The sequence below is a fragment of the Grampus griseus genome (assembly GCF_964374135.1).
Source record: "Grampus griseus genome assembly, chromosome: 2".
Taxonomy (NCBI): Eukaryota; Metazoa; Chordata; class Mammalia; order Artiodactyla; family Delphinidae; genus Grampus; species Grampus griseus.
Genome location: NC_139018.1, coordinates 68,312,912 through 68,340,777, shown reverse-complemented (window position 1 = coordinate 68,340,777; position 27,866 = coordinate 68,312,912). Strand labels below are relative to the sequence as shown.

Below are 27,866 nucleotides of genomic sequence, written 5' to 3'. Positions count from 1 at the left end.
AAGAAAGTAAAACAGGGGCTTCCCTGGTGGCTCAGTGGTTGAGAATCTGCCTGCTAATGCAGGGGACATGGGTTCGAGCCCTTGTCTGGGAAGATCCCACATGCCGCGGAGCAACTAGGCCCGTGAGCCACAACTACTGAGCCTGTGCGTCTGGAGCCTGTGCTCCGCAACAAGAGAGGCCGCGATAGTGAGAGGCCCGCGCACCGCGATGAAGAGTGGCCCCCGCTTGCCACAACTAGAGAAAGCCCTCGCACAGAAACGAAGACCCAACACAGCAAAAATAAATAAATTAATAAACTCCTACCCCCAACATCTTCTTTAAAAAAAAAAAAGAAAGCAAAACAACTATAAGCAGAGCACAGTTGCTCTCAAACCAAGGCACTAAACTTTGTTATTCCTTTAGTGAGCTATCGTCTATAAAATCTCACTCCTTAGTTTCTTTGGTCAGATAAACGACTATGCAAAGTGAAACTATGCCAGGAGTCTTATAGATGCTATTACTCCATTTAAGTAAATTCAAAAGGGAAATATGGGGCTTCCCTGGTGGCGCAGTGGTTGAGAGTCTGCCTGCCAATGCAGAGGACATGGGTTCGTGCCCCGGTCCGGGAAGATCCCACATGCCGCGGAGCGGCTAGGCCCGTGAGCCATGGCCACTTAGCCTGCGCGTCCAGAGCCTGTGCTCTGCAACGGGAAAGGCCACAACAGTGAGAGGCCCGCGTACCGGGGAAAAAAAAAAAAGGGAAATATGAGTCGTTTTTCTAATAAGATAACAGGCAAAATGAATGGATAGTCATATTAATTGCATCCCACATCCCCAAATTAATACTGCTTGTTTTAAAAACGTGTGTGTGTGTGTGTGTGTGTGTGTGTGTGTGTAGACACATAGATGATGTACTATGAAACTAAAGTAATTCTTCCTTTGGAATACTGTTCCTTATTTGAAAACAATTCCTTCTTAGTCTATATATTCAAGGTTCTTTTGATAGTAGAAAGTAACAATGTTTCAAAGTGAAGTCAACTACTGTTATTATTTTTTTACCCTCCAGAAAATAATAATCATGTATACTAACATGATACATGTCTTTACATACAACCAGCCTTCAAGGTTACACGCTTGCAAAATAAAGAAATAAGCATAATATAAATAAAACCTTAAGCCAGTATTTAAAAAAAGAAGGAATTAGTTCTATCTCTACATTCATAAATTGTTATATACAGAAATGGAACACTAGATTTTTCATCTAAACTATTTTTAAAAATAACTGAATCACTTTTCTATATACATGAAACTAACAATATTGGAAATCAACTATACTACAATATAAAATTAAACTTAAAAAATAATTTAAAAAATTTTTTAAATTCTTTAGCTATATAATTCAGTACATATTTGGGGTACATTTATCTTAAACTAAGAATATTTTTGATCAATTGCCATCAAAAGTTTTCGAGTACGATCATATGTCTGCCACTTTTCAAACCTATGTAACTAAAAAGAAAATTATACTCTGAATTCTAAATGATAACAATAATCACTTAAAGATTGCTTCTGAGGGACAGGACTTCTCTTATTTAGCTCTATACACCTCAAGCACTCATCCCACAGAAAATGTCCCATGGATGTTGCTGATATAAACTGAACTGTCAGCTAATACTTCCAAAGATTTAAGCTAGTCTGATCTCTATTAGTATTTAGGAAACTCTCAGACATATCATATGAAAACCCTCTTAACACGCTGTAACACAGTGAATGTGGAGGGCTCAGAAAATCTGGAGAATTCTGCTGTGAGTTCAACATGACTCCGTTCTACATAGTAAATTATAAATGACTTCAAACTCCCAGCACTCTCCTAAAACATCCATTTCCTTCCCTCTCTCCCTTCCTCTCTCTTTCTCTCCTGTCATCCTTCCTCAGAGTTAGTATCTTGAAAAAGTACTTCAAGAGAACCTGAAATGAGGAACAAAGGACCTCCTCCTACTTCCTTAACTACACACTGACCCCTCCTCCATTTCTACTGTCACAAAACAAAGTGATCTCTGCTATCCTGTGATGGATACTCAGCCCTCTTAATCTTGTTGGGGCCATAATTGTATCTCAAGATAGATGACAGAAGACAGATAAATAGATGAAAATTTTCCTATTTAGACCCACAATCCAGTAAATACTTACTTACAGTATCCTGTACATAAATAACTGTCAAATCCACATCTCTAAATCTAACTCTCCCTTTGCCATAACCTTAAAAAAAAAGTGTAAGTGAGATCTTTATTCTGGCTATCCCAAGTAGTCAAATGTTTCCAACTCTTCAGGACAGAACTGCTAGAATAAATATAGAAGGAAGGGGTTCCCCCTATATCTCAGTCACCAGGGCTGATGATTTTCCTTTTCCAGTATTTCTCCAGGTCTCTCCCCAAGAGCTTTGGCTCAGGACTCCATTAGCTCATGAACTCCAATTTTCCATCTGCCATAAAATTCTTGGCATTCTAAAACATATTCCATGCAGCAAATCCATCTTTCAGATGTCCTTGGTTTGATATCTCTATGTGGACGATTACAGAGACTCCTAGTAAACTGAGTTCATCTTAGTTGCAAGGCCTTTTCACAGTTTTACTTTCTCTAAATATCCTAGCCACTACCCTCAGGTCCACTGTGTTCCACAGGTGCTTGCTGCCTCTCTCCTCTGCACGCATATCACCCCCTCCATATAACATCCCTCTTGGTAGCTACTGAGATAAGAATTCGCTCTCTAATCAATTTCCAGTCGTAAACCTCTTGAACCATACATGTTTCTCCCCATCCTAAACTCCATCAAGGTGTGTGTATATGTATGTGCGTGTGTGTGTGTTTTAAAGCTGGTCAAAAACAGTCTGTCTATATTAACTTAATATTACCTGTAACTCTATCACTCGCTTTCAATTAAAATTCTATACAATTACATTAGCTTTTTAAAGAAATTTTAATTTACCTTGCTTATATGCTTATTCAGTATTGTCCTTTAATTAACTGGATTGCACCCCAGTTAATTGTTGTAAAACTGTTGTAGACTACAACTGCCATTAAGGGAAGGCTTTCAGTGCCTAGGAGAATACTCCTTTTCACCTGCAATAGACACTCCACGATACTGATGATAAGTCATATGATATGACTTGTAGCAGAATTAGACAAAATTTGTCTAATTTTTGTGGAAGTTGCAAAAATTTAAGAGTAACATGCATTACAAAATGTCACTACGTTCAATAAACAAAAATTCCTGGCACTCGCTGTTACCTTAGTCTGGCCTCCAGAACTTTCACAACTTTTAAATTAGTGATTTTTTCCCTGGGGCTTTTCCTAATATTCCTGGGCTCAGTGCCACCATTTGCAACAGGCAGGTTTAGCAAATTCTGTTCCAAATAGTTTAGAGAAAGCTTTCATGATTATTCAAGTGATCTTCATAAGGTAAGTACTAGTCAGCCCTCCAGGGGTTGAAATTCAGCACCTTTAGAGACCTCTGTCTCCACCCCTAAACACTTGCTGTTTATACTAAGAAGACTGGCGCCATGGCCCCCTTTCCTTTATACTCTTATCACCCCCTTCCATGCAACATCCCTCTGGATGGCTACAGACACAACCTGAAATTCAGAATTGCACTATAAACATTGGTGGGCGGGCTAGGTCTCCTCTTCGGGTGGCCTGGTCCAGGATAATGGCCCTTTTTCAACCCTGCCTTTGGTGGCCGCTGTCCAGAGTCCCACAGCCTCAAACTTAAGGGCACAGCCAGCCTCGGGTGCTCCTGGACAGTACCCCTACCATCTACATATCTGTGTCCCAGCTTCAACGCTCTACTATCAGTACCCTGGGAATCAAAATCAAGAAGACTGCAACTTTCAGATTTATCGTTGAAAAATTTGCTCCTATGTTCACATAAGGTTGGGAATAAAAGACCACAAGGAAGTGGGTAGTCGTGGTCTGGTCAGTTGTTTTCACAGCTGGCCGAGTCAATCATTCTCTCTTCAAAGCTTATTTGACAGGTGAGAAATTCCTCCTCTCCAGATCATTCCAGGAACTCCTCAGCATCAATCTGAGCTGGGAGAGGGGCCTGAAGGGGAGGGGAGGGGTGCTGAAATCGTGCTGAGCGTGTCCCCGGGGGAACTCTAGTGCAGGAAGGAGGATTCCGGCGCCAGGAATGTGCTGGTCCAGGGTGCAGAAGGAAGAGAGGGGAGAGCCGGGAAGTCTTAAGGGGAAGGGAGAGGCGCGACCCGAAAAGAGCAAGATACCTGGGAATGTCCTGAAAGGGATGGGAATGGGTGAGGAGGATGCAGACCCTAGAGATATCGGGAATATAAGAGGATGGGGCAAGGGGAGAACTGGACAACAGGGAGCGCAGTGCCTCGGATGCGGGCGTCCAACCTCGGCGGGTGCCAGACCCTTCCAGCGCGCCGGCGAGGCTGGCTCCCGGCCGAGGCCCCGGAGCCGGAAAGTTGGCGCGGCGAGGGGGCGGCCGGGCTGGCAGCGCCCCCTGAGCGGCTGGGAGGCGCCGGGCTCGGAGCCGCGCGGCGCCTTACCTTCTGGTCGACGATGGAGCAAGCCATCTCGCGGACGTGCGCCAGGCTGTAGTCCCCGGACGAGTCCTGCAGCAGCAGCACCGGCTCGCGGCTCAGACCGATCTGCAGATGGAACGAGATGCCCCCGGCCGGGGCCGCGACGGGAGCCAGGAACGGCGCGGGCCCCGGCCCCGACCCCGGGACCAGCGCGGCCGCCGCCGCCGCCGCCACGGGCAGCAGCGGGCTGGGCGGCCGCAGGACCGGAGGGGCGCTCATCGCTCGGCCGGGCGCGCCGAGGGCCGCGGGTCCGGACAGCTGAAAAGTTTTGCTGCCGCCGAGCCGGGAGCTTCTTTCTTCAAGAGTCGAGGCGGAAAATAAAAACTTTCCGGAAAAGTCCCCGCGCGGGGGGAGGGCGAGGGGATGAGGATCAGGAGGGGAGGGGGTGGAGGGAAAATGGCCGAGGCGGGAGGATTGCGCCGCCGGGAGCGCGGGCGGCGCGCGGGGGAGGCGCCGCCGCGCGGAGGAGCAGCAGCCGCTGCGCGCGCGGAGGGACGGGGCGGCGGGTCAGCGAGGCCAGGGCGCCGGGCGGGGGCGGGGAAGGGGGCGCGAGGGGCGGGGAAGGGGAGCTGGGGGCGGGCACTGCGGAGCCACCACCCGGCAGGCACCGGAGCCGCAAGAGCCGCGGCCGTGCGGCCGCAGTGGCCGCAGGGTTCCCGGTCGCCGCCCCCTCCGCCCGAGGTTCCTGGGGCCTAAGCCTCCCGAGGCCGGATCAGGACCGAGCGGCAGGGCCCCGGGCCGCCTCCGCGGGCGTGGTCCGACCCTCCCCTCCCGGACTCCGCTCTCCGCTGGCCCGGCTTCCCGACTGCCGACGGAGGGGACGGGGCGCACCTCCTGCAACCCGCTGCCCCGGACCGCGAGCTTCACGGTCCCCACAGTCCCCGCCACCTCTTCCAAATGTCCGAGGACTACGCACTTCTACCAGTGAGGTGACCTGTGCTGGACCCAAGAATGCCCAGCCCTGCGGTTCTCCGTGGGTCTTACCTTCGGAGTGTCGAGGGAGGATGAAAATAGAGGGTCCTTGGAAACCCACGTACATCCCGGCTCCTTTTAGGAGCCCTTGAGTTTGTTGCCAAACAGGGTAGGAAGCCAATCCACGGAAATGTATTTAAACCTGTCTCTACCTTTTTTGACTCTGACACACCCTGATCCCCAATCCCACACGCTCCACCGCAGCTACCAAGGCACCAGACCAAACACAAGTCACTGAAATCAGGATTTTGAAAGAGAAGGCATTGTCTACATAAAGAAAGGAGGAAGGTCTGGTGTGGCCTCTTTCCCTTTACCTTATTCTTTGTGTCTGACGTTTCTACTTCGGGAGCCTCAGAAACCGTTTTCTTTCCTTTGCCATCACTCTAAAGTCTGCTTTTTAGGAGTGATGCTCTCAGCCGCCACCGCCATCACTAGCGCCACCGTCAAAGTTGGACACCATCTGCTTTAGTTTTGGTAGCTGTTTCTTGTTGTTGCCTTTGTTGTTGTAGTTTTGGCGGGGGTGGGGAGATGGGGGGTGTGGTGTTTGGAGATGAACTCTAATCTTCTCCTCCCACCTGGGCGTGCTTCACACACTGCGCAGGGTGTGTAACTGTGCAGGTAGGTGCACAGGGCCTGGATCTGCTGCCTGTCACCATCTTGGAATGCGTAATAATTTTTTTTTTTCATTTTGCAGTGGGCCAGGTAAATTATGTAGCCCACTTCTGCGCTTACCTAGTCCTTCCCCTTATACAGCACAAGCACACACACACACACACACAGGCAAACGAATATGCATATTTTGCACTCAGTTGCATTTTTTGTTTGTTTATAATATTTGTTTATTTATGTCTTGACCTCTGTATCTGACCCAGGACATGACATTGCAAGGTGATTTTCTCTTTGAGCCTTGTTCCCAGGGTCAGTAATGGAGTCTTGAATGTCCCCAAAAACATTGTGTCATTCACTGCTCTAGAAGAGACCTGATTTTCTCCCTGGATTTGATGGTCTGAGAAGGTCTACATGTGTGTTGGCAGTTTCCGTCCTAACTTACTTAAAAAGTGATTCGCTTCATCCATGGTAAAGTGTAATTTCCTTAATGTACCAGATTCAGCTAAGCTAGGAGAATAGTGTAATTATTCTTAATGCAATGAATGCCCTTTGGAATTCTCTGAGGGGTTTTTTTTTAAATGTCAGAAAATGTATTTCATTTTCTTTTAAAGTTGGAATAAGTCAATTTTCCCACAATTTCCTATCACGAGAAAAAAAAGTTTGCTGGTCAGTTTACAAGGGCCTTACAAAAAGCTTGAGATTCAGGAGAAATGAAGACATTCGTCTTCTGTAGATACAGCAATGATCTATTCAGGCCTTCTTTGTGCCAGGCACTACTGGCACCAGGTGTGCAGATGCGAGGACAGACAAGGTTCCTACCATAACAGATCATATTAAAATGAAAAAAAGGAAAACAATAAATAAGATTATTTCTGATAATCATAATTGCAGTGAATAACAATAATACAATAGTAATGAGTGACTTGTGGAGGGGGATGGTGGAAAAAGCACAACTTTGAACTAAAGATGAGAGAAGTTTTGAACTAAAGATGAGAGAAGTTTTCACTGACTTTATATTTGAGCCAAAACATGGATGAAAGAAAAGGGCCAGCCTTAAGAAGATCTGGGGGAATTACACTCTAGGCATAGGAAACAGCTAGTGCAAAGAACTAACATAGGAATGTACTTGGCATTTTCAAGGCACAGGAACAGAGGGGCAAGTGCCTGAGATGAGGTCGGAGAGCTGGTAGAAGCCAGATCACAAAGGGTCTTGAAAGACCCTTGAAAGACCCTTTCATTCTATTCTCAGTGCACTGTCCAACCACTTGAAGATTTTAAAGTGGGGAGTGATACGATTTAATTAGCATTTTTTAAAAATCACTCTCTGCCTCTGTGTCTAAGAGAAAAGAGTCAAAGCAGAGACACCAGGTAGGATATTAGCTGTTGTTCAGTCTAGAGACATTTATGGTTTGGACGACTCTGGTCGTAGTAGAGATACTAAAAAATGTAAAGATGCAGGATCTAATTTGGAGGCAGAACTGAAGGTCTTGTTGATGAATCAGAGGTTTATGGGGAGTGAAAGAACAGGAGAGTTGTGAAAGGCTCCTAAATTTCTGAGCAATTAGCCAAATGGTAGTGCTGATGCCTGAGACCGAGAAGACAAGGAGGAAGCAAGTTTGGGGAGAAATAAGATTTCTGCTTTGACCATGTTGAGTTTGAGATGCCTCTAGACATTCAACTTAGAAATAACAGCTATAGTTGAATATTTGAGCCCAGAGTTCAGGAAAGAGAGGATGGTCAGAAATACATTTGGAAATAAGTAATGCAAAGATGTTTCAAACTGAGATTAGATGGGATCGCTACAGAGGAAGGGCTTAAGGCAGTCATCAGTTATATGAACCAGGAACTTAGACGTCCTGTATAGGAAGAAAGTAAGCTGTGGGACAGTAACTGCTGCTTATACTCTGATTTCTCAACAGTATAAAAGATTCTTGTAGGATGTTGGAAATAATTGAGAAGAAAGCAGGGGAGGGAGAGAGACTTCTAAAGAATTTTAATTCTGGAGAATTAGAATCACTTTTAAGAGGCTGGTAAATTACTGAATGCAAGGGAGTGAATAAAGGGAAACAAGAAGAAGAAAAAAAATCTCAGAACCACTGGAGCTCCCCCATAACAAGCAGAAAATGCTATGGAGTTGGTTATTGCAATTTGAATAGTAGGCACCTGAGATCTGACAGTTTGCCAACTGCTCCCTATTTTTGCTGAGTGAAAAGAGAATGAACAACAGATAATACCTAAAAGAAACCTGATGTGCATCTCTGGTGACTTTGAAACTATACATAGAAAACTTGAAGGATTTGAAAGAATTCAGTGGTTTTAATCCCTTCTGGGTGTTTGAACTTCGGAAAAGAAGAAAAGGATGTAGAGAGTGAATAGCTGTTTGTATAAATTATATTCATGAATTTTGGTTTTTTTCTTACTCTTGGCTAACATTACTGGAATAATGGACTTCTGGCAGTGTCAAGGAATACCATCTTGGAAAGTAGGTTCACTACCCTAATCAAGACTCCTTGTAAACTGATTTGAGTGTACAGAAGTATGTGGAGGTACTTACAATTTCCAAAGCTGAATGTTAATCCTTTAGAATGGCCTTCAAAAGAGGGCTGGATGTTGAAATAGTTTTAGATATAAGTGCATACATTTTATTTTTCTTTATAGCTTATAAATTAACTTAGCATTTAAATTCTCGATATAAACTAGCCATTTGAAGGCACTTGGAAGTCCTACAAAAGTTTTATGCATTTAACCCACTCCTTTCTAGACATTTTTGATCTCAGAACCCCTATCATTTGTTGCTGTTGTTGTTGTTGCTGCTGCTGCTGTTGTTTCTATCACACGGCATACCCTAACATTTCACATGGCTAGTGTTCCACAGAACACACTCTGGGAAATGGAGTACTATACAACAAATGTAAAAGAATTTAAGTTAAAATTTGAAGGTAAAGAAAATTGCTCAGATAATTAAAAGCAGACACTTTGAAGAAGAGCATGAATGGCAAAAACAGATGCATATTTAGTGTCTAGTAGTTCACAATCAGTAATCAGAAAGAGGATTGAGAATGACCCAATTTGAATGGAAGACAGTCTGGAAGCACTATATGCTTTGTCCAGATGAAACAGATGGTGGAGAAAGAAAAATGAGTAGAAAACATGTGCAATTCTATGGCTGAAAGGATCCTATCTACACCTACTACAACCATTTTACAGCCTAAAAAACTGAAGAGCAGAGAAATTATATACCAATGTGGAAACTGGAAATTTTGAAAGTATGGTCCCAGAATGGCCTCCTTTTTATACAATTAATCACTGAAAGTTGTGAGCATGAGGATAATGGATGGATGAGATGATGGATGGATAGATGGATGGATGATAGATGATTAACGTAGATGATAACCATTTTATATTGTTTGTTTCCTTAAGAGTGTTCATAAATGATAGTCGGTAAGACCAGGTTAAATAAAGTTAATGACACAAAACTGGCACAACAGAAAAATAATATCCTAATGGAGATATCAACTATACAGTCATCTGCCAAAATACTGTTCTGCTGAAACCTGAGAATGTGACAAAATGTTGCCTTGTCTTGCCAATACTTTCATGGAAAATAAAACAGAAAAGAACCGAAATTAATTTTCACCAAGAAGAAAAACTGATTTACTCTTTAAGGAAGCAAATTTCAAAAATTCAAAGAAAAAACAAATATGATCCTAGAGTCAGAGACTCTCAAAAGGACAGGAGGCCCTCGAAGAAGCATTTAACTATAAAATTACAGATGATCTGGGTGAGCAATAAACTCAGACACCAGTGTGACTACACTTGAAGCTTTGGATGAGTACAGATCTGCAAAGAGAATGAACGAAGATAGACATAAACTATATGAGCAAGAGTAAATAAAAATAAAGGTTATTTTAAGCTAAAAATAACATGCACTAGCTATATGTGAGAGCGCCAAGTTTTTAAACATTCTCCGCCCCGCCCAGAAATTAACTTATAGGCAATAATTAAATTTTTCAATTTAATTTTTACTTACGCAAGGTTAAACGTTTTAATGTGCTCATTGATCACTTGTATGTCTTCTTTTTTTGAATATTACATTCTAAGTTCCTCATATATTTTATATTGGAATATTTGCTCTCTGCTTATTAATGAATAAGAGATTGTCATATATAAGGAATGTCATTCCTTTGTTATATATAAAGGCAAATGCTTTTTGTCATTCATCGTTTAATTTTTTATGGGGTTATATCTTTCAAGCTGCTTTATAAATGTCTTTTTCTGCCTTTGTTTATATTGCTTAGAAAGGCATTCTCTAATCTGAGATCAGAAAAATATTCATCTGTAGTTTTTACTTTCCATTATTACTCTATTATATTGCTTTTTAAGAACTTTAATCAATCTGGGAGCTGAGTACATGTACTGATTTCGAGACCTATATTTTTCTAAAATGTCAATTGTCTCAGCTATTGGAGGACATTTTTATTTGCTTTCATATTCATCAATGGGTTAGAAAAAATAGATCCAGCTTCCAGTGTTTAGCTTAAAATTTTTTAAGTACTTTTTAACTTACATTTCTCTAATGCTTAAAGTCATGAGTGAAGTGAACTTTAAAATTTTTTGTCCAAAATGTTGAAGGTTTTACTTTTTGCACACATGCAAAATACCTACATTTACATTTCTATTTTATACTGTGTTCTTTCTTTAGACTTGATTCCCTAAACATCATTCCTTCCTGGACAGTAATCACTCTGACTCTGCTGTTGTAATAAGAACTAAAATCTGCTGACTCCAAGGTATTATAAAATTTGCTCAGGTCCCCTGTAGAAAACAGACTGAAACACTTTTTCCTTGGACTATAGTATACTCAGAAGGCTATTGCTTAGAGTTGCCAACTCTAATTGTGCACAACAGCTTTTATTAAGTCAATCCAACATTCAAATTCAGAAACTATTAACAGCAGCACATATATATATTTTTTAATAAAGATTCAATTCTTCTAATCCTATTTTGAGGCACATTGGTTCCAGGGATACAAACTTTTCCTCCATTCTTGTTGGATCTTACATGTTTTCATAGCCAAATATTTTCCAACTGTGAATATCAAATACATCCCATCAGTTGATAATATTCCATAACCTGATTTATTCTCTTTAGTACAGGTTATTTTGTGATACTTTACATGCTATTATTCAGTACGTTTTATAAAACACTGGCTAAATCTTGAAAAACTAATAAGAAAGAATAAAGGAGGTACAGTTAATCCAAAGTTGCTTTTTGGGTTCCTTCCTGGAAAAAAATATTTTTTGAGCTGAAATTTCTCGTGTGTGGTTTCTGATGCTTGATTTGGAAAATGAACTTTTTAAGGGAAAGAATTTGGCAGATTTATTTCTTCGTGACATAACCAGGAAAAATAGTTTTAATAGTTTAAGAAAAAAATAATTTGCTTTTCTTGGCTTAGAAAAATTTTAAATGGCATTATTTCTAAAATTCATTTATTATAAAATTCATATTCCACTAGGATGAAAGTCTGCATAGTTAAAATGAGGTCATTTATATGGAATTAAAGCCATATTTTATCTAATTATCATGCTGCATTTTCTTTATCAATTCTTATCCTCAAACATACCATCCTAAAAAATCATATTATTGCAACCACAGTAAACCTTCTTACCCATACTTTACTATTTTTAAACTGAATTTACACATTTGATCTCACATACATTCGAAGTAAAAATCTCTACCTCATACAGCTCAAAGTAGAATATTTACTTCTTGAATTAAATATTAATTTTGTGTTTATTTTAAATATATAAATTCTTTATATTTATATGATATTATACATACTTTTTATACATATATTTTGTTTTGTTCAATAAGTTTGTCATCCAGACTGTCTAGGAAAATTGGAGTCCTCATAAACTGAAAAAAATCATTATTTTTCAGACTTATTTCAGAATATATTCAAGAAAAGAATTATGTACTTACTCTTTTAGATAAAGGAAGAACATTCTAGAGTGCCTTAACCTTTGCACTTTGCTGCTGTGGTTGAATGCTGAAGTCTACAAGTGTAGATAATTAGATTTGAATGCTTGTTTAGTTTGTCCATGCCACAGCAGTCCTATCACTTCCCAGCACATCTTTGTATTCTCTTTATTTTATTTCAGTACATATCCATCTACATCTAACCTTGCAAGTTGAACTTTAAAATAATTTAATTATTGAAATAAATTGCACTTGCTTTGGAGAAATACAACAATTTAAGTCACCTATGAGGAAGATTCATTTTAACCTTTATTTCCTTTACCAATATTTTCTTTGCTTTTATATAAAATTTTAAATACTTCATAATTAAATGATAAATGGATTTACATGGTTTTAATTTATGATATATCACCTGCATCTTTTCAAAAAACAATGAAGCCATTTTAATGATTAGAAACATTTTTATTAAAACAAAGTAGTGCAAATATCTCAACTAATATCCACGATTTCCGTTGAAACATTTAGCTCTAACCCTCCTCACAGTCAATACAAAAGAAGGAAAACAATGTATTTTCTAATTCTTATTGTCTAATTTTAAACAAAAATTTTAAATGAAATTATCACAAGTGTCCATATTACACAAGACATAGAAAAACACTTGATTTAGAACCAGAGCTTCCTGAGGGCAAGACTCTTGTTTTAACTCACCTTCTGTCGCTTAGCACCCAAATATAGCAAATGTTTATTAATGTGCTTTTTTGAATAAAACTGTTCAACTACAGTTAGATTAAAAATTTGCAAATATTTTTTTTCAAGATAATAGTCGTTTATATCCACCCTGCTCAAAAGTTCAAGTCACAGAAACCAACTCTAAATCAGATAGACATTTCTTTGAGGGACTCAGTTAATAAGGTTCAGATAAATTCAATTCTTGTGATGTAGTCTGACATAGCTCCCCTGGCCTGATATGCTTATAGCACTTTCTTAGGGCTATTGCTATAGTATCTATCACATTATATGGATTTTACTTGCGTCGTATACCTGTGGGAACCATTTTGTAATCATCTCAACATAGCCCTCCTCAAGTGTCTCCAGAATCAACTGTTAAACCTGATATAGAATAGATGCTGATACTTGGTAATAGTTCAATAATTGTTTATTGAAGGAGTCAATGACTTGAGTCTAAAACGCCTTAAAAAGATGGATTGCAATAATCTAATGGCCTAGCTTTCCCCCAAATCAATTACTTCAGCTGTGCTTCTATTTTGGAATAACATACATTGTTCTCTTGCTGATTATAAAAGTAATATGTGTTAATTTAGAAAATCTGGAAAAAACAAAAATCTAAAAAAAAAAAAATCTATCAGCTCCTAACTCAGAGTTAATGTTAATCTTCTATTTCTCCTATGTGAGTGTGTGTATGGAGTAATATAAATAAAATATTGTTTGTTAAATCTGATTTTAAACTTAATATACCAAAGTATTTTTCTGAAGTCATTAAATGTTCTTCAGAAACATCATTTGGAATGGCTGCAGAGTATGCTAGAATAAGGTTTGTGTCTCGCTTTTGTGACATTTACTTTATTTTTGTTTTTGCTAGGACACTTTAAAAAATGTGAATAATAGCACTATTGCTTGGGCAATAAAGATATTCATAAATTGAAATATAGATTTAGAAATGCAGCTGCATGAAAAAAACATAAATAAGACTAATAAATTCTGGGAGGAACTGGCTCTGCTAACAAGGATAATATCTAGAAGCTTTTAATTAAAATAGAATCATTTAAAAATGCACAAAATTTCAAAGAATTCGTAACGGTGAAATACATTAAGCTGACATAAAATCTGAAAAACCATTTTTTTTAAATCAGCAAGACACTTTGTAGGTTTTTAAATTGAATAATCAAATCAAATTTGACACCTCAGGAGAATATCAGTTCTGCTGTCAGAAATCAAAACAGTGATGTATGCTATATTTAGAAAGTAAGTGATAGAATATATTTTTTTTTACTGTATCTTATTATGACAGAAATTAATTAACTTCATGAAATATCATTGACAAGTGAAATTGTAAAGTATTTGCTTTGCTACTTTCCAACCATACTTTTTGTTAATTGGCTAGAAATATAAGTGCCAATCTAATTTTCTTAATGCTAAAGTATAACACTTTAAAAATTATAAGCACATGGTTCAAAAGTAGATGGAATAAAGGATGTTTAAAATTGATTTTTAAAACCTAGTAAAACTATGTTTTAAAAAACTTCTATTTTAACAAACCAATCCCATTTTCAAGATTACAAAGCCACAGATTATTGGTTAATGATACAATTGATGAAATCATCTAGTTTTTAGTTAAAAAAAAATAATTAAGCAACTTTATTCTATTGGGCCTATAAAATTTGCTTGGCTTGTCCCCAAATTATGTCAGTACAGTATCTCTAACTGACCTATATTCTTAGTAACTGTTAAACTGCATATTTGTGGAGCACTTTGACAGCCCACAGCCTTGAGATAACCTGAGGAAAGGTAGCTTCTTTTGAACAAATATGTCACATACACACACATACACATACATTCCATTGTACTGTATTAGCAAAACTGAAACTATGGTCATTAGCATAATCTCAAAATCTTAAAGAATTTACTTTTTAATGGCAGAATGGTGAATGTAGTTGTTATTGGCTAAATTGTGTCCCCACTAAAATCCCTATGTTGAAGCCCAAACCCCAAGGACCTCAGGATGCGGTTGTATTTAGACATAGGGCCTTTAAGTTAAAAATGAAGCCTTTAGGGTAGCCTCTACTCCAGTCTGACTGGAGGAAGAGATTAAGACACATAGAAAGACTGTGAAGCATTCATGCCCAGAGGTACAACGATGTGAAGAGGCAGCAAGGGAATAGTCATCTGCCTCCAGAACTGTGAGAAAATAAATTCCTATTGCTTAAGCCATCCAGGCTACGGTATTTTGTTATGCTAGCCCTAGCAAACTAACACAGTCACGTATAATATGTTAGGGTAGAATGAATATATTTCAGTATACATACAGAGCCAAAAGACAAAGGTCTATTTTCTTGGACCACTAGACATAGAGTACAATAGCCTCTCTTTCTGATGTTTGACCTTCTTTAGTTTCATCAGAAAAGTGTGGGAGGGGAGCATATTACTGAAAAATGTCAAGGAAAAGTATGAAATTGCTTAATAAGATAATATAACCCTGAACTTAACAATTCACAGAAAACTAGGATAATAGATTATTTTTATTTTCTTTTTTCTTTTTTTTTTAATTGAATGTAAGACTCTTTAAATTCTATAGCGCTTTACAATTTTCAAAGGTTTCACACACATGATTTCACATGATCCCATAATAACCCTTTTTCCCTCTATCTCCATATTGCCTCTCCCCACTGGTAACTACCAGTTTTTTCTCTGTATCTGTGAGTCTGCGTCTTTTTTTTTTATTCACTAGTTTGTTGTATTTTTTAGATTCCACATATAAGTGATATCATACAGTAGTCTTCCTCCAAGTCCATCCATGTTTCTGCAAATGGCAGAATTTCATTCTTTTTATGGTTGAGTAGTATATATATACCACATCTTCTTTATCCATTCATCTGTTGATGAATGCTTATGCTGCTCCCACACTTTGGCAATTGTAAATAATGCTGCTAGGAACACTGAGGTGCATGTATCTTTTTCAATTAGTGTTTTTGGTTTTTTGGATATATACCCAGGAATGGAATTACTGGGTCATATGGTAGTTCTATTTTTAGTTTTTGAGAAACTTCCATACTGTTTTCCACAGTGGTTGCACCAATTTACATTCCCAGCAATAGTGTACGAGGGTTCCCTTTTCAGATCCTTGCCAACATTTGTTATTTGTGTTCTTTTCGATGACAGCCTTTCTGACCAGTGTGAGGTGATATCTTATTATGTTTATGATTTGCATTTCCCTGATGATTAGTGACGTTGAGCACCTTTTTATGTGCCTGTTGGCCATCTGCCTTTCCTCTTTGGAAAAATGTCTGCTCAGTTCTTCTGCCCATTTTTAATTGGGTTGTTTGGTTTTTTTGATGTTGAGTTGTAAGAGCTATTTATCATTTGCAAATATCAGAAGCTGGAGGAATCATGCTCCCCGTCTTCAGAGTATACTACAAAGCTACAGCCATCAAAACAGTGTAGTACTGTTTTGGCACAAAAACAGACACATAGATCAATGGAACAAGATAGAAAGCCCAGAAATAAACCCATGAACTTATGGTCAATTAATCTATGATAAAGGAGGCAAGAATATACAAAGGAGAAAAGACAGTCTCTTTAATAAGTGGTGCTGGGAAAACTGGACAGCTATATGTAAAAGAATGAAATTAGAATCTTCTCTAATACCATATACAAAAATGAACTCAAAATGGATTAAAGACCATCACTTATCACTAAAGGTAGTGATAAGCCTGGATACTATAAAACTCCTAGAGAAAAACATAGGCAGAAGAGTCTTTGACATAAATCACAGCAATATTTTTTTGGATCTGCCTCCTAAAGCAAAGGAAACAAAAGCAAAAAGAGAACAAAACATCAACAAAACAAAAAGAGAAGCTACTGAACAGAATAATAGGCTCTTTTTAATCAAATCAATTTTGCTGTTTTTGACATCAATCTTGACTGTTACTATAATTAAAAATTGTATAAAAAATTACACTTGGAATGAATATTATTCAGGATTTACAAAGTGCTTTAAATAAAATATAAATAAGGGAAACAATTTTCATGTGGTATTTTATATCTTTAAAAAGGGATACTGGCTGGTCTTATTTGTAGAATTTTAGAGGTAGCAGTGGTATTACAGACCATCTTATCCAATTGCTTCATTTTAGAGGTGAAAAAAGGAATACTCCAAATAGCATAAGTTAGTAGATGAGCCAGGCAAGAAATGAGTCAACAGTGCTTTCATTGCACCAGTGGTCTGCAATCTGAATTTGACTGTGTACCCCATTAGTAAAAGTTGAGTAAAAGTTGAGCATGTACCTTCTATGTATGTGTTTGTGTACTTACTTGTAATTTAACATACGTATAATTATATTAATGTTATATGATTGGTAAAAATATATACAAAAATAGAAATTCAGAAGAGCATTTACAAACAGGACTTCCAGGTCTGGATAACATGAAGCAGATACACTTACTCTGTAGTTTTCCTGTTACGACTAAAAACCCTGCACACTGTATTAATGAAACAAAGGGGGACTCTGAAAAGTAGGGAGAAGAAGACAGGCAAACTAGGGATTTTGAGACCTAAGAAATAACACAAAATTAAGTTCACTGTGTTTTATTTTTGCCTTATATGTCTGGACTGGGTGCTAGAGAGGCCAACAGCCTGGAAATACCAACAGATATAAACAAAAAAGCCCTAAGGAGCCTGCTTTCTGTAGCCAAAGGACCAGGAAAGGGGAAGCCCAGTAAGACAGAAAACTTTGAGATAATAACTACCTTATTCCAGCCTAACGCCATGGGAAAAACTGTGATCCACACCCATCATCAAAGGCTGAGCAAGAAGCCTAGACTTCAACTCTCATCAACCCCCAGGAACAAGCACCACACCCAGCACACATAAAATACCCCATCATTCTACCCCTGGGATAATATCAGAGAAAGCCAAGTGCGGAGCTTGGACTTTCAATCCTTCTAGGATCTGAATCTCCTATCAGTAGAGAGCACATGGTGAGTCTAGACTTCCACACCCTCTGAATGGTAACGAGGCATCCCTTCCCCTATCGCTAGAGTGGTGCTAGCAGAAGCCTAGTGGAGAGTCTGGAATTCCACACCCACCCAGAAATGAGCCAAGCCTCCTCACTTTAGTGACAATGGAGACAGACCAGGTAATTGGACTTCCACCTCCACCTGACAGTAATTACCTTGCCCCTCCCTCTTCTCACACAGTGTCAGAGGAGACGTGCTAAAATAGAAGATTTAAATAAGATCCAGTGTATACTAATACAATATCCAACATGTCCAGGATACAACTGAAAATCACTCTCATAACAAGAATCAGGAAATTCTAACTTGAATGAGAAAAGAAAATCAACAGATAACACCACCAAGATGTCAAAGGTGTTGGAGTTATCTGACAATGATTTTTAAATGAGACATTATAAAAATGTTTCAATGAACAATTACAAACATGCTTGAAACAAAATAAAAAATAGAAAGACTCAAAAATAGAAAGCTTTAACAGAAAAAGAACAACAAAAAGGAAGGAGGAGGATGAGGAGAAATAAAGAAAAGCCAAATGACAATTTTACAACTGAAAGAAACAATAACTGAATATCCAGTAAAATCTCACTGAATGAGCTTAACAGAATGAAAAGGTCAGGGGAAAGAACTGGTGAACTTGAAGATAGAACAATAGAAATCACCCAGTCTAAACCAGAGAAAAAATAAACTGAAACAAATAAATAAATAAATAGAGCCTAAGCTATCCATGGAAAGAGATGAAGCTCCAACATTTATACCATTGGAGTCACACAAGGAGAGAAGAAAGAGGGTGGATCTTAAAAAGTATTCAAAGAGATAATGGTTGAACATTTTCTAAATTTGGCAAAAGATATAAACCTACAAATTCAAGAAGCTGAGTAAATCCCTAACAGGATAAACCCAATGAATTCCATACCAAGATACATCATAATCAAACATCTGAAAACTAAAGACAAAGAAAAGATCCTGAAAGCAGCCAGAGAAAAATAACAACTCACCTCTAGAAGAAAAACAATTCAAATGACAGTGGGTTTTCATCAGAAGCCATGGAAGCTAGAAGAAAAAGGCACAATATTGTTTAAGTACTGAAGGAAAAGATCTGTCAACCCAGAGTCCTATGTCCAATGAAAATATCCTTTAGGAAAAAAGGGGAAATAAAGACATTCTCAGATGAAGGGAAACTAAAGAGAATTTTTTGCCAGCAGACCTACCCTAAATGAATGGTTAAGGGAAACTGTTGCAATTGAAAGGAAATAAAAAAGAAAACCTGGAACATAAACAAGGAAGAAAGAGCAAGGGAAAAATAAATACACAGATAAATTCAATAGACTTTTCTCCTCCTCTTGAGGTTTTAAAATAAGATTTGTAATTCAAAGAAACATTATAAAATTATATAAGGTTGTTCTCAGTCTATATAGAGGAAATTGTTAAGGTGATTATATTATAAATGGTGGAAGGTAAGGGGAGTTAAAAGGAGGTAAGGTTACTACACTTCACTCAAATGAATAAAAAGTTGATATCAGTATATTGTAGTATGTTATGTATGTATAAAGTAAAACCTAATGCAATCATTAAAAAATATACAAATATATACACTCAAACACACTACCGATAAATCAAAATAAAATTATTTTTTAAAAGTTTAGGTAACACACAGGAAGGCAGGAATAAAAACAGAAAAGAAAAACAGAAGGAATAAACAGAAAATAAGAAATAAAACAGCAAATGTAAACTCTAATACATCAATAATTACCTTAAATATAGATCATCTAAAATATACTAATTAAAAGGCAGAGATTGGCAGGGTGCATTAAAAATCATGACTCAGTATAGGCTTTCTACAAAAATGACTTCAAATATAACACTATAGAAAAATTTAAAGTAAAAGGATGGAAAAGATATCCTATCCAAACATTAATGAAAAGAAAGCATGAGTGACTATATTGATATCAGATAATGTAGACTTCAGAGTGAAAAAATTTCCCAGGGACAGAGAGGGACATTACATAATGATAATAAGGTCAATCCACCAAAAAGACATAGCAATCCTAAATGTAGAGACCCTAAACATCAGAACTGCAAAATGAGTGGGATGGAGGGACTGATAAAAGTAAAAAGAGAAATAGACAAATTCACACTAAGGTAGTTGGAGATGTCAATATCCCACTCTTAACAAATGATAGAACAACTAGGCAGAAAATCAGCAAGTATGTAAAAGAAATAAACAACACCGTCAACCAACAACATTGAATTCACAGTTATAACACACTCTTCTCAACAAGAGCAGAATACACATTCTTTTAAAACACTCATAGGGCATTTATCAAGATACACCATATCCTGGGCCATAAACAAATCTCAACAAACTTAAAAGAAGTGAAATCATACAGAATGTGTTCTCTGATACAATGGAATCAAACTAGAAATCAATTCCAGAACAATGACAGGAAAAATTCACAACACTTGGAAACTAAACAACACACTTCTAAGTAAACAGTGGGCTGAAGAGGAAGTCTTAAGGGAGATCAAGAAATATATTGATCTAAAAGAAAAAAATACAACATCTAACAATTTGTGGGATGCAGCTAAAGCAATGCTGGGAGAGAAATATATAGCATTAAAGGTATCTATTAGAGAAGAGGAAAATCTCAAATCAATAATCTAAATTCCTACCTCAAGAGCCTAGAAAAAGAGGAAAATAAACCCAAGGCAAGCAGAAGGAAGGAAATAATAAAAAGCAGACATTAATAAAATTGAAAACAGAAAAATAGAGAAAATCAATGAAATAAAATCCATTCAGCTTCTTAAAGAGCTGAATTTTATTTTTCAATAAAATGAAAAAAACTCTAGTAAAACTGACCAAAAAAAGGAGAGAAGACACAAATTTCTGATATCAGGAATGAAGCAGGGGATATCACTACAAAACCCTGCAGACCTCAAAATGAGAAAGGAATGCTATAGTGAACTTTACACACATAAATTTGACAACTTAGATGAAGCAGAGCATTTCTTTAAAAGCATAAAAACCAGAACTCACTCAATAATGAATAGGTAATTGAATCATCTTTAACTATTGAGGAAATTACAGTAAATCCATAACTTTAAAAGTTCTTAGATATGACACCAAAAGCCTGACTGTCTCAGTCATTCCAGGCTGCTGTAACAGAGTACCATAAACTGGGTGGCTTAAACAGCAGAGATTTATTTCTCATAGTTCTGGAGGCTGGGAAGTTGAAGATCAGGTTGAGTTCTGGTGAGAAAAAATCTAGATAATTAACTGGTAGTACTAATGTTGGTTGTGACAGGGAATGGGGAGAAGAGGACAAGTTATAAGTTAAAGCAGGGAGGGTGGCCAAAGTCAAGCATCTAAGAGAAGCCCTGAAATTTGCTAAAACTTTTGCCCCCCCAAATTAAGAATTCCTATATATTAAAGAGTGAGAAATGGAATGTATTTGTCACATTTTTGCCAACTTCAAATCTAAGATGTAAAAGAAGTTTATCTCAGATCTGGAGACCTCAGGAAGTGGAGGTTTCCTCCACAAGGTAATAAAGCTCACTGTTAGCCATGTTCTCTTTTCTCCTTTTTCTGAGAAGGTACTCTATTCACTTTTTAAATTTATGACTGTGAGCTCATGGATTCTTATTTGTTTACAATATTGAAATATTTTATTATTATTTATTTTGATGCTGAAATTTCCCTGTACTTGGCCAGTGAGCCCTTTCCAGCTGACTTCTGTGTCCTTATGATGTATCCCAATCATTGACTAGTCTTACCTTCTGGCACAAAAAGATATCCCAGGCTCACGTTGTCCTCCATCTTCAGCCCTGGAATCAGTCATTTCCCCAAGAGGCTCTGGTTCCTTTAGTGGAGGATAAGTTACCAGAAACCAAGATCAGGGCCCTGCCTAGTAGTGCCCATTGCTACTGATGGGTCATTCCTTCTAGTCCCTCTCAGCAGATAGAGCTAGGAAATATATGTATGTATATATTTATATATACATGAATGTATGCACATTAATACTTCTATAACTATTTTTATATCCATCTGTATATATTATAAAACAAGGAGTTCACACTGATATTGTATCTCCAACTGTAATCCACTTTTCTAGCATTCAGGGTTTTCTAGCCTTCTCCTTTTCTGAGTTTGTTAATATACTCTTCAACATGAGAAACTTGGTTCCCATCATCCTCAGTATTTTTATTCATTTGCTCAAGTAATTTACCTATGTTTTCAATGTAACCAATCTCTCAACAATGCTGGCCCACCCTCCACCTCCACACAGTACCACCAACACCATTCTGTGTCCTTGGTCATTAAGCCTGCTGGCCTGTATCTCTGTGGACCCTCCCACCCCTCTTCATTGCCTGCAATCATACTTGCAAAGCTTGCTGGCTCATGCCCTCACCCTCTCCCCCTTCCTCAAGTTTCACATCCTTACCACTGGCCTGTACTTACATGTGGCTCCACTCTCTCTTACTGCCCCACATCCCCAGCTACTGTGTAACTTCAGCAATTTCATTGCTCTTCCTTCTTTCCAAATGTTTAACATTTCCTTCTGGTATCATTTCCCTTCTATCTAAAGAGCTTCCTTTAGCAAGTCTTTTAGTGCAAGTCTACTGCCCACATTTGAATTTTCTTAGTCTTCCTTCACTGGGGACTATCTTTATTTACCTTAATTCCTGAAGGACATTTTCACTAGATACAGAAGTCTGGCTTGACAGATGGGGCAGTGTGAGTCATTGCTCCTCTTTTGCCTGAGTGGTGTCAGTGAAGGCCAGCAAGAAGCTGAATGTACACATACAGCCAACCCTTGGGCTATACCTCACCAGGGGATTATCTTCTAAAAGAAGATTAGATAGTATCCAGTATGGCCAGGATACAACAGAAAATCACTCATTATGCCAGGAAAATCACATGAATGAGAAAAAATGATCAACAGATTCCAATACTGAGGAGAATCAGATACTGGAATTATCTGACAAGAATTTTAAAGCAACCATTATAAAAATGTTTCAACAAGCTATTATAAATTTTGTTGGAACAAATGAAAAGACAGGCAATCTCAGCAAAGAAATAAACGTTATTTTAAAAAACCCATGGAAAGTATAGAACTGAAGAATGCAATATCAGAAACAAAAACTTACTTGAAGGGCTCAGTAGTAGAGTGGAGATCAGAGAGGCTAGAATCAGTGGACTTGAGGACAGATCAAGAGAATTTATGTTGAACAACAAAGAGAAGATAGACTGAAGAAATAAAGTTTCAGAGACTGATGGGACAATACAAAAGAGCTACTATTTGAATCACCCGATTTCCAGAAAGAGACAATGGAACTAAAAAAGTATTCAAAGAAATAATGGCTGAAAATTTCCAAAACTTGGTGAAATACATAAAACTACAGATTCAAGAAGCTGAACTCCAGATAAGATAAAACCAAAGAATTTCATACCAAGACATATCATAATTAAACTTCTGAAAAGTAAAGGCAAAGAAAATATTTTGAAAGCACCCAGAGAGAAATGACACTTTACCTTTGGGGAAAAACAATTCAAATGACAGTAAATTTTCCATCAAAAACCAAGGAGGCCATAAGGAAGTGGTACATCATTTTTAAAGTACTGAAAGTTTTCCTTCAATTGAGCATTGTAACACAATTGTGGGAATTCTTTCACAATGTATACAACTGTCAAATCATTACATTGTTCACTTTAAATATTTTATAATTTTGTCAATTATACCTCACTAAAGCTGAAAAAAAAAAGAAAGGCAAACTAACAAAAACAGGGTGGTATGTGTTGTCAAAATATCATTCATGAATGAAGGGGGAGTGGGGACAGTCTCAGAAAAAAGAAAAAATAGAATTTGTTTCCACTAAATCTACCTGTAAAAAATGGCTATGGGGAGTTCTCTGAAAAGAAAGGACATTGTAACTGAAGTCTCAAAACTTCAGAACAGAAAGAACACCAGAATGGAAAAAAGAAAGGTCAGTGTAATAGAATATATTACTTGAGGCTTGAGTCATGAGTTTCTTAAATCATACTTTATGGTTGAAGCAAAAATTATAAGAGTATATGATGTGGTACTTGATGAATATAGGGGAAATACTTGAGACAATTATATTTTAAAACTTGAGAGAAGAGAGGAAGCTAAATGGAAGTAAGTCTTGCACACTGCCCTCAGAGTGGTAAAATGTCAATAACAGTAGACTGTGTTATGTATGTATATACTATCTAGAGAAATAACTAAAAATTATACAAACCATATATTAATAAACACCAAAGTAAATCCAGATGGAGTCCTCAAAAATGTTCAAGTAACTCACAGGAAGATAATGAAAGAAAGCAGAAGGATGAAAAACGGAAAAAGAAAGACAACAAATAATAAAATGGAAAATTTAGTCCCTAACATGTCAAAAGTTACATTAAATATAAATGGTCTAGGGCTTCCCTGGTGGCGCAGTGGTTGAGAGTCCGCCTGCCAATGCAGGGGACACGGGTTCGTGCCCCTGTCCGGGAAGATCCCACGTGCCGCGGAGCGGCTGGGCCCGTGAGCCATGGCCGCTGGGCCTGCGCGTCCGGAGCCTGTGCTCCGCAACGGGAGAGGCCACAACAGTGAGAGGCCCGCGTACCGCAAAAAAAAAAAAAATATATATATATATATATATATATATATATATATATATATATATATAAATGGTCTAAATATACCAATTAAAAACCAGACACTGGCAATCATTTGCACCCACATAAGTCTTCAATTAAGTAAGGACAGTCTCTGGAGAGCATCCATTTTCTTCTGGTGATTGTGGCATTGGCAGTGCCATAGGCAGTTTCTCCCTTGGGACTGTTTTTAAAGCAGTTCAGAAGTTGGCAGTAGACTATGGGTAATGTTCTGGTGAGGCTATCCTGTTTCTTCCTCTAGGCCTCTCAATGACTAAAAAAGCTACCTAGTATCTTTAATAAATGCCTTTTCTGCTTAAATTAAATGGAATGAATGTTGTTGCTTGCAACTAAGATTCTTAACAATAGAATACTTTGTATCAGAAGTGCAAGGAATCCTCAAGGAAATGGATATCTGGGATTCATTATCTGGCAAGTTGAGAGTGAAAGCTCTGAGTCCAGTGAGTCTTAGAGAGAAGAGCACTGGTACGCAGTGCATACTGTAATGAAACAGTTGCTTATTTTATCATCTGTGCTATTGGTCCCCTGGAATAAAGTGACTATTAAAGGCAAGGAATGGGAAGAATGAATGGTCACTGCCTTAGAACAGTATAATGGGCATGAAGAATGCAAGAGCTTCAGGGTGAGTCAACTACTTCTAAATGTGCTCTTCGAAAGAAACGAAATGACAAGCTTACAGTTTAAAATTTTCAACTCAAGAAAGTAAAAAAGCCAGGGTGACAAAATGATTAGCCTAAAATTAGCTCTCAACTCTGCAGGACTGATGGAACTAATAATTAGATGCACAGTCTAATCCTGTGGCTTATGAATTATGTCTGTTGAATTCAGTTGGTATCATGTCTCTTGTTGAAAGTTAAGACATTGAAATCCCAATCCTAACTGGAACAAATGGGAAAACCCTGAAAACTCAGAGCATCTTGAATACTTTAAGTTACTAAACATCCCTTACTGGAAGAAATAGTTTTTTCACCACTGTTTAATGAGCTTTTCCTGTCCTCTTTGAAAATTATGTAGGCACATTGCCTGGGGCAGTTACCTTGCAAGGTGGTGTAACTTTCCTCACAACCTATTCCTGATACCCTTCAATGCCTTAGGCTCATAACTAGTGTCAGAGTATAGCATGTGCCACTGCAAAATCAAACCCATGAATAAAAAGCTTATACACCAAAAAGAATGTCGTATATTGCCAAATTATATTGCCAAACACCTGCAGGAGTGTATGTGGGAATGGATTCTGAGATTCTGAATCAGAACAAATGGAATATAATTATCTATTGAGGCAAAGTTTTAGATATGAGTTTAGAAAAAGGAAAGTATGAGATTAAAAAAAAATGACAAAAGACACAACCATCTTTGAAAAGTATGCAGTGTCTATTCTCTGCAAGCTTAAAACAATGGTGAGAGATGCTACCATTAATATGAGCCTCATTAGCAGCACTTAACCCACATAGTGATAATCAGAGTCATCTGACACATATCACTTTGCCTTGCTAATTGATTAGGAGGTCCTCAGCTCTGAAAAAGTTATGCACTCACTAAAGTCCCCCTTTATCTGTATAAGCAAGACAAACAAACAAACAACATCAACAACTCCATCCAGAAAACAGAGTCCAGAATTGAGCCTCCATGCCATGGCTCCCTCAGTCAATTCACAGCACAGAATTTCTTAATGCAGAGTAGGCTGGGAATTCTTGAGGATGAACCCTATGACAACACTGTCAGATTGGGTTCCTTCAGAAGTAGACTTGAAGTGAGGATTCCTGCCCAAGTGACGTATTTAAAAAGTGCTCCTAAGAGAAGCCAGGAAGGGAGCTGGGAGGCTGGACCTGGAAGAGGAACAGCCTCAGCCTGACCCTGAGGGATCTCTGGAGCATAAACTGGACCTCAGAGTTTGTTCCAACTCAGGGCAAGGGAGATGAGCTTCAGCTCCCTCAAAAATAAAGGTTTGTATCACCCTACAAGGTAAGGAACCGTAACCAACTAAGATTTGGTTGAGGGAAAAGGGAACTTGGAATGTGTAGTGAAAGCACAGAGTTGTAAATGTCAACTACAGCCTTATGATTAGTTTCAAAAAAGGAGGATGCTTGCAGACACATTTCATTTTTTGATGGTCATATATAAACTTATAACATTTTCCATGCCCCACCTTTCCCAATGTTATTATATTTTAGTCCATAAGTTAGAAAGTACATCAAGACCGAATTGTGAATATGGTATTCCCCACTTTTCCGAGGGATACCTTCCAAGACTCCCAGTGGATGCCTGAAACTGCAGATAGTATTGCACCCTATACATACTATTTTTTTCCCTCTCCATACATATACATCAACGATAAAGTTTAATTTCTAAGTTAGGCACAGTAAGAGAGTAACAACAATAACGATATAGAACAATTATAACAATATACTGTAATAAAAGTTATGTCAGTGTGGTCTCTCTCAAAATATCTTATACAAATTTAATGCCTTTTCCATCTTAATGAAAGACTTATCATGAACTGTAGCTGTAACTTTTGAGTTTGAGGTGTTAACAGCAAGATTAGCATAAATTTCTTCTTCACAATTTCATGGATAAAAGGTTTGTTCTTACCATAGGTCTTAGGAAACTCAGCATACGATTTTTTTTCTTTCCTTACTAATTCAAGAAGTTCACCTTTTCACTTAAAGGAAGCACTTAACAGCTTCTCTTTGGCATGTCCAAATTGCCAGCATCACTATTCTTGCAGTTTGGGGCCCTTATTAAGTAAAATTAGGGTTAACTGGACATAGGCATTGTGATACCGAACTGGAGAAGGCTACTAAGTGACTAATAGGTCAGATACACTGGACAAAGTGATGGTTCACATTGTGGGCAGGATGGATCGGGATGGCATGAGACCTCATCACACTACTCAGAATGGCATTTGATTTTAAACTTATAAATTGTTTATTTCTAGAATTTTCCATTTAATATATTAGGACTGAGGTTGACCATGGATAACAGAAACTGTGAAAAGTGCAGCTGAGGTTAAGGGGGGGACTACTGTACACCAGAGGAGGAAAGGACATTACCTAAATCTCCAACTTGGAGCTGGATTGAGAAGAATTTGGGTAGTCCTTTCAGGAAAAGAGTAAGAATATTTAAAGTATAATCGATATTTACAGAATATCAGGTTGGAGAATATTGCTGCTGTGTTCTTTATAAGTTTAATATGGTAGAAAAAATGTACACTGATGTTTGTCAACTGAAAGATGGACTGAGATAGATATTTCTCATATATGTCTGCTTTCAAATAAATTTTAAACACCCACTTTGC

At 38.0% G+C, this 27,866-nt stretch overlaps 1 protein-coding gene across 1 annotated transcript in view; it reads right to left on the bottom strand.

Moving 5' to 3' along the window:
- Positions 1–4,800, bottom strand: part of LOC309819248 (serine/threonine-protein kinase D1-like) — a gene marked incomplete at both ends in the record, with an annotated part of 174,287 nt that extends 169,487 nt beyond the window's left edge. Inside the window, one exon of the mRNA XM_082649378.1 lies at positions 4,546–4,800. Within this exon, the coding sequence (XP_082505504.1) occupies positions 4,546–4,800 (255 nt within the window). The remainder of the gene's footprint in view (positions 1–4,545) is intronic.
- Between the last annotated feature and the right edge of the window lie 23,066 nt (positions 4,801–27,866).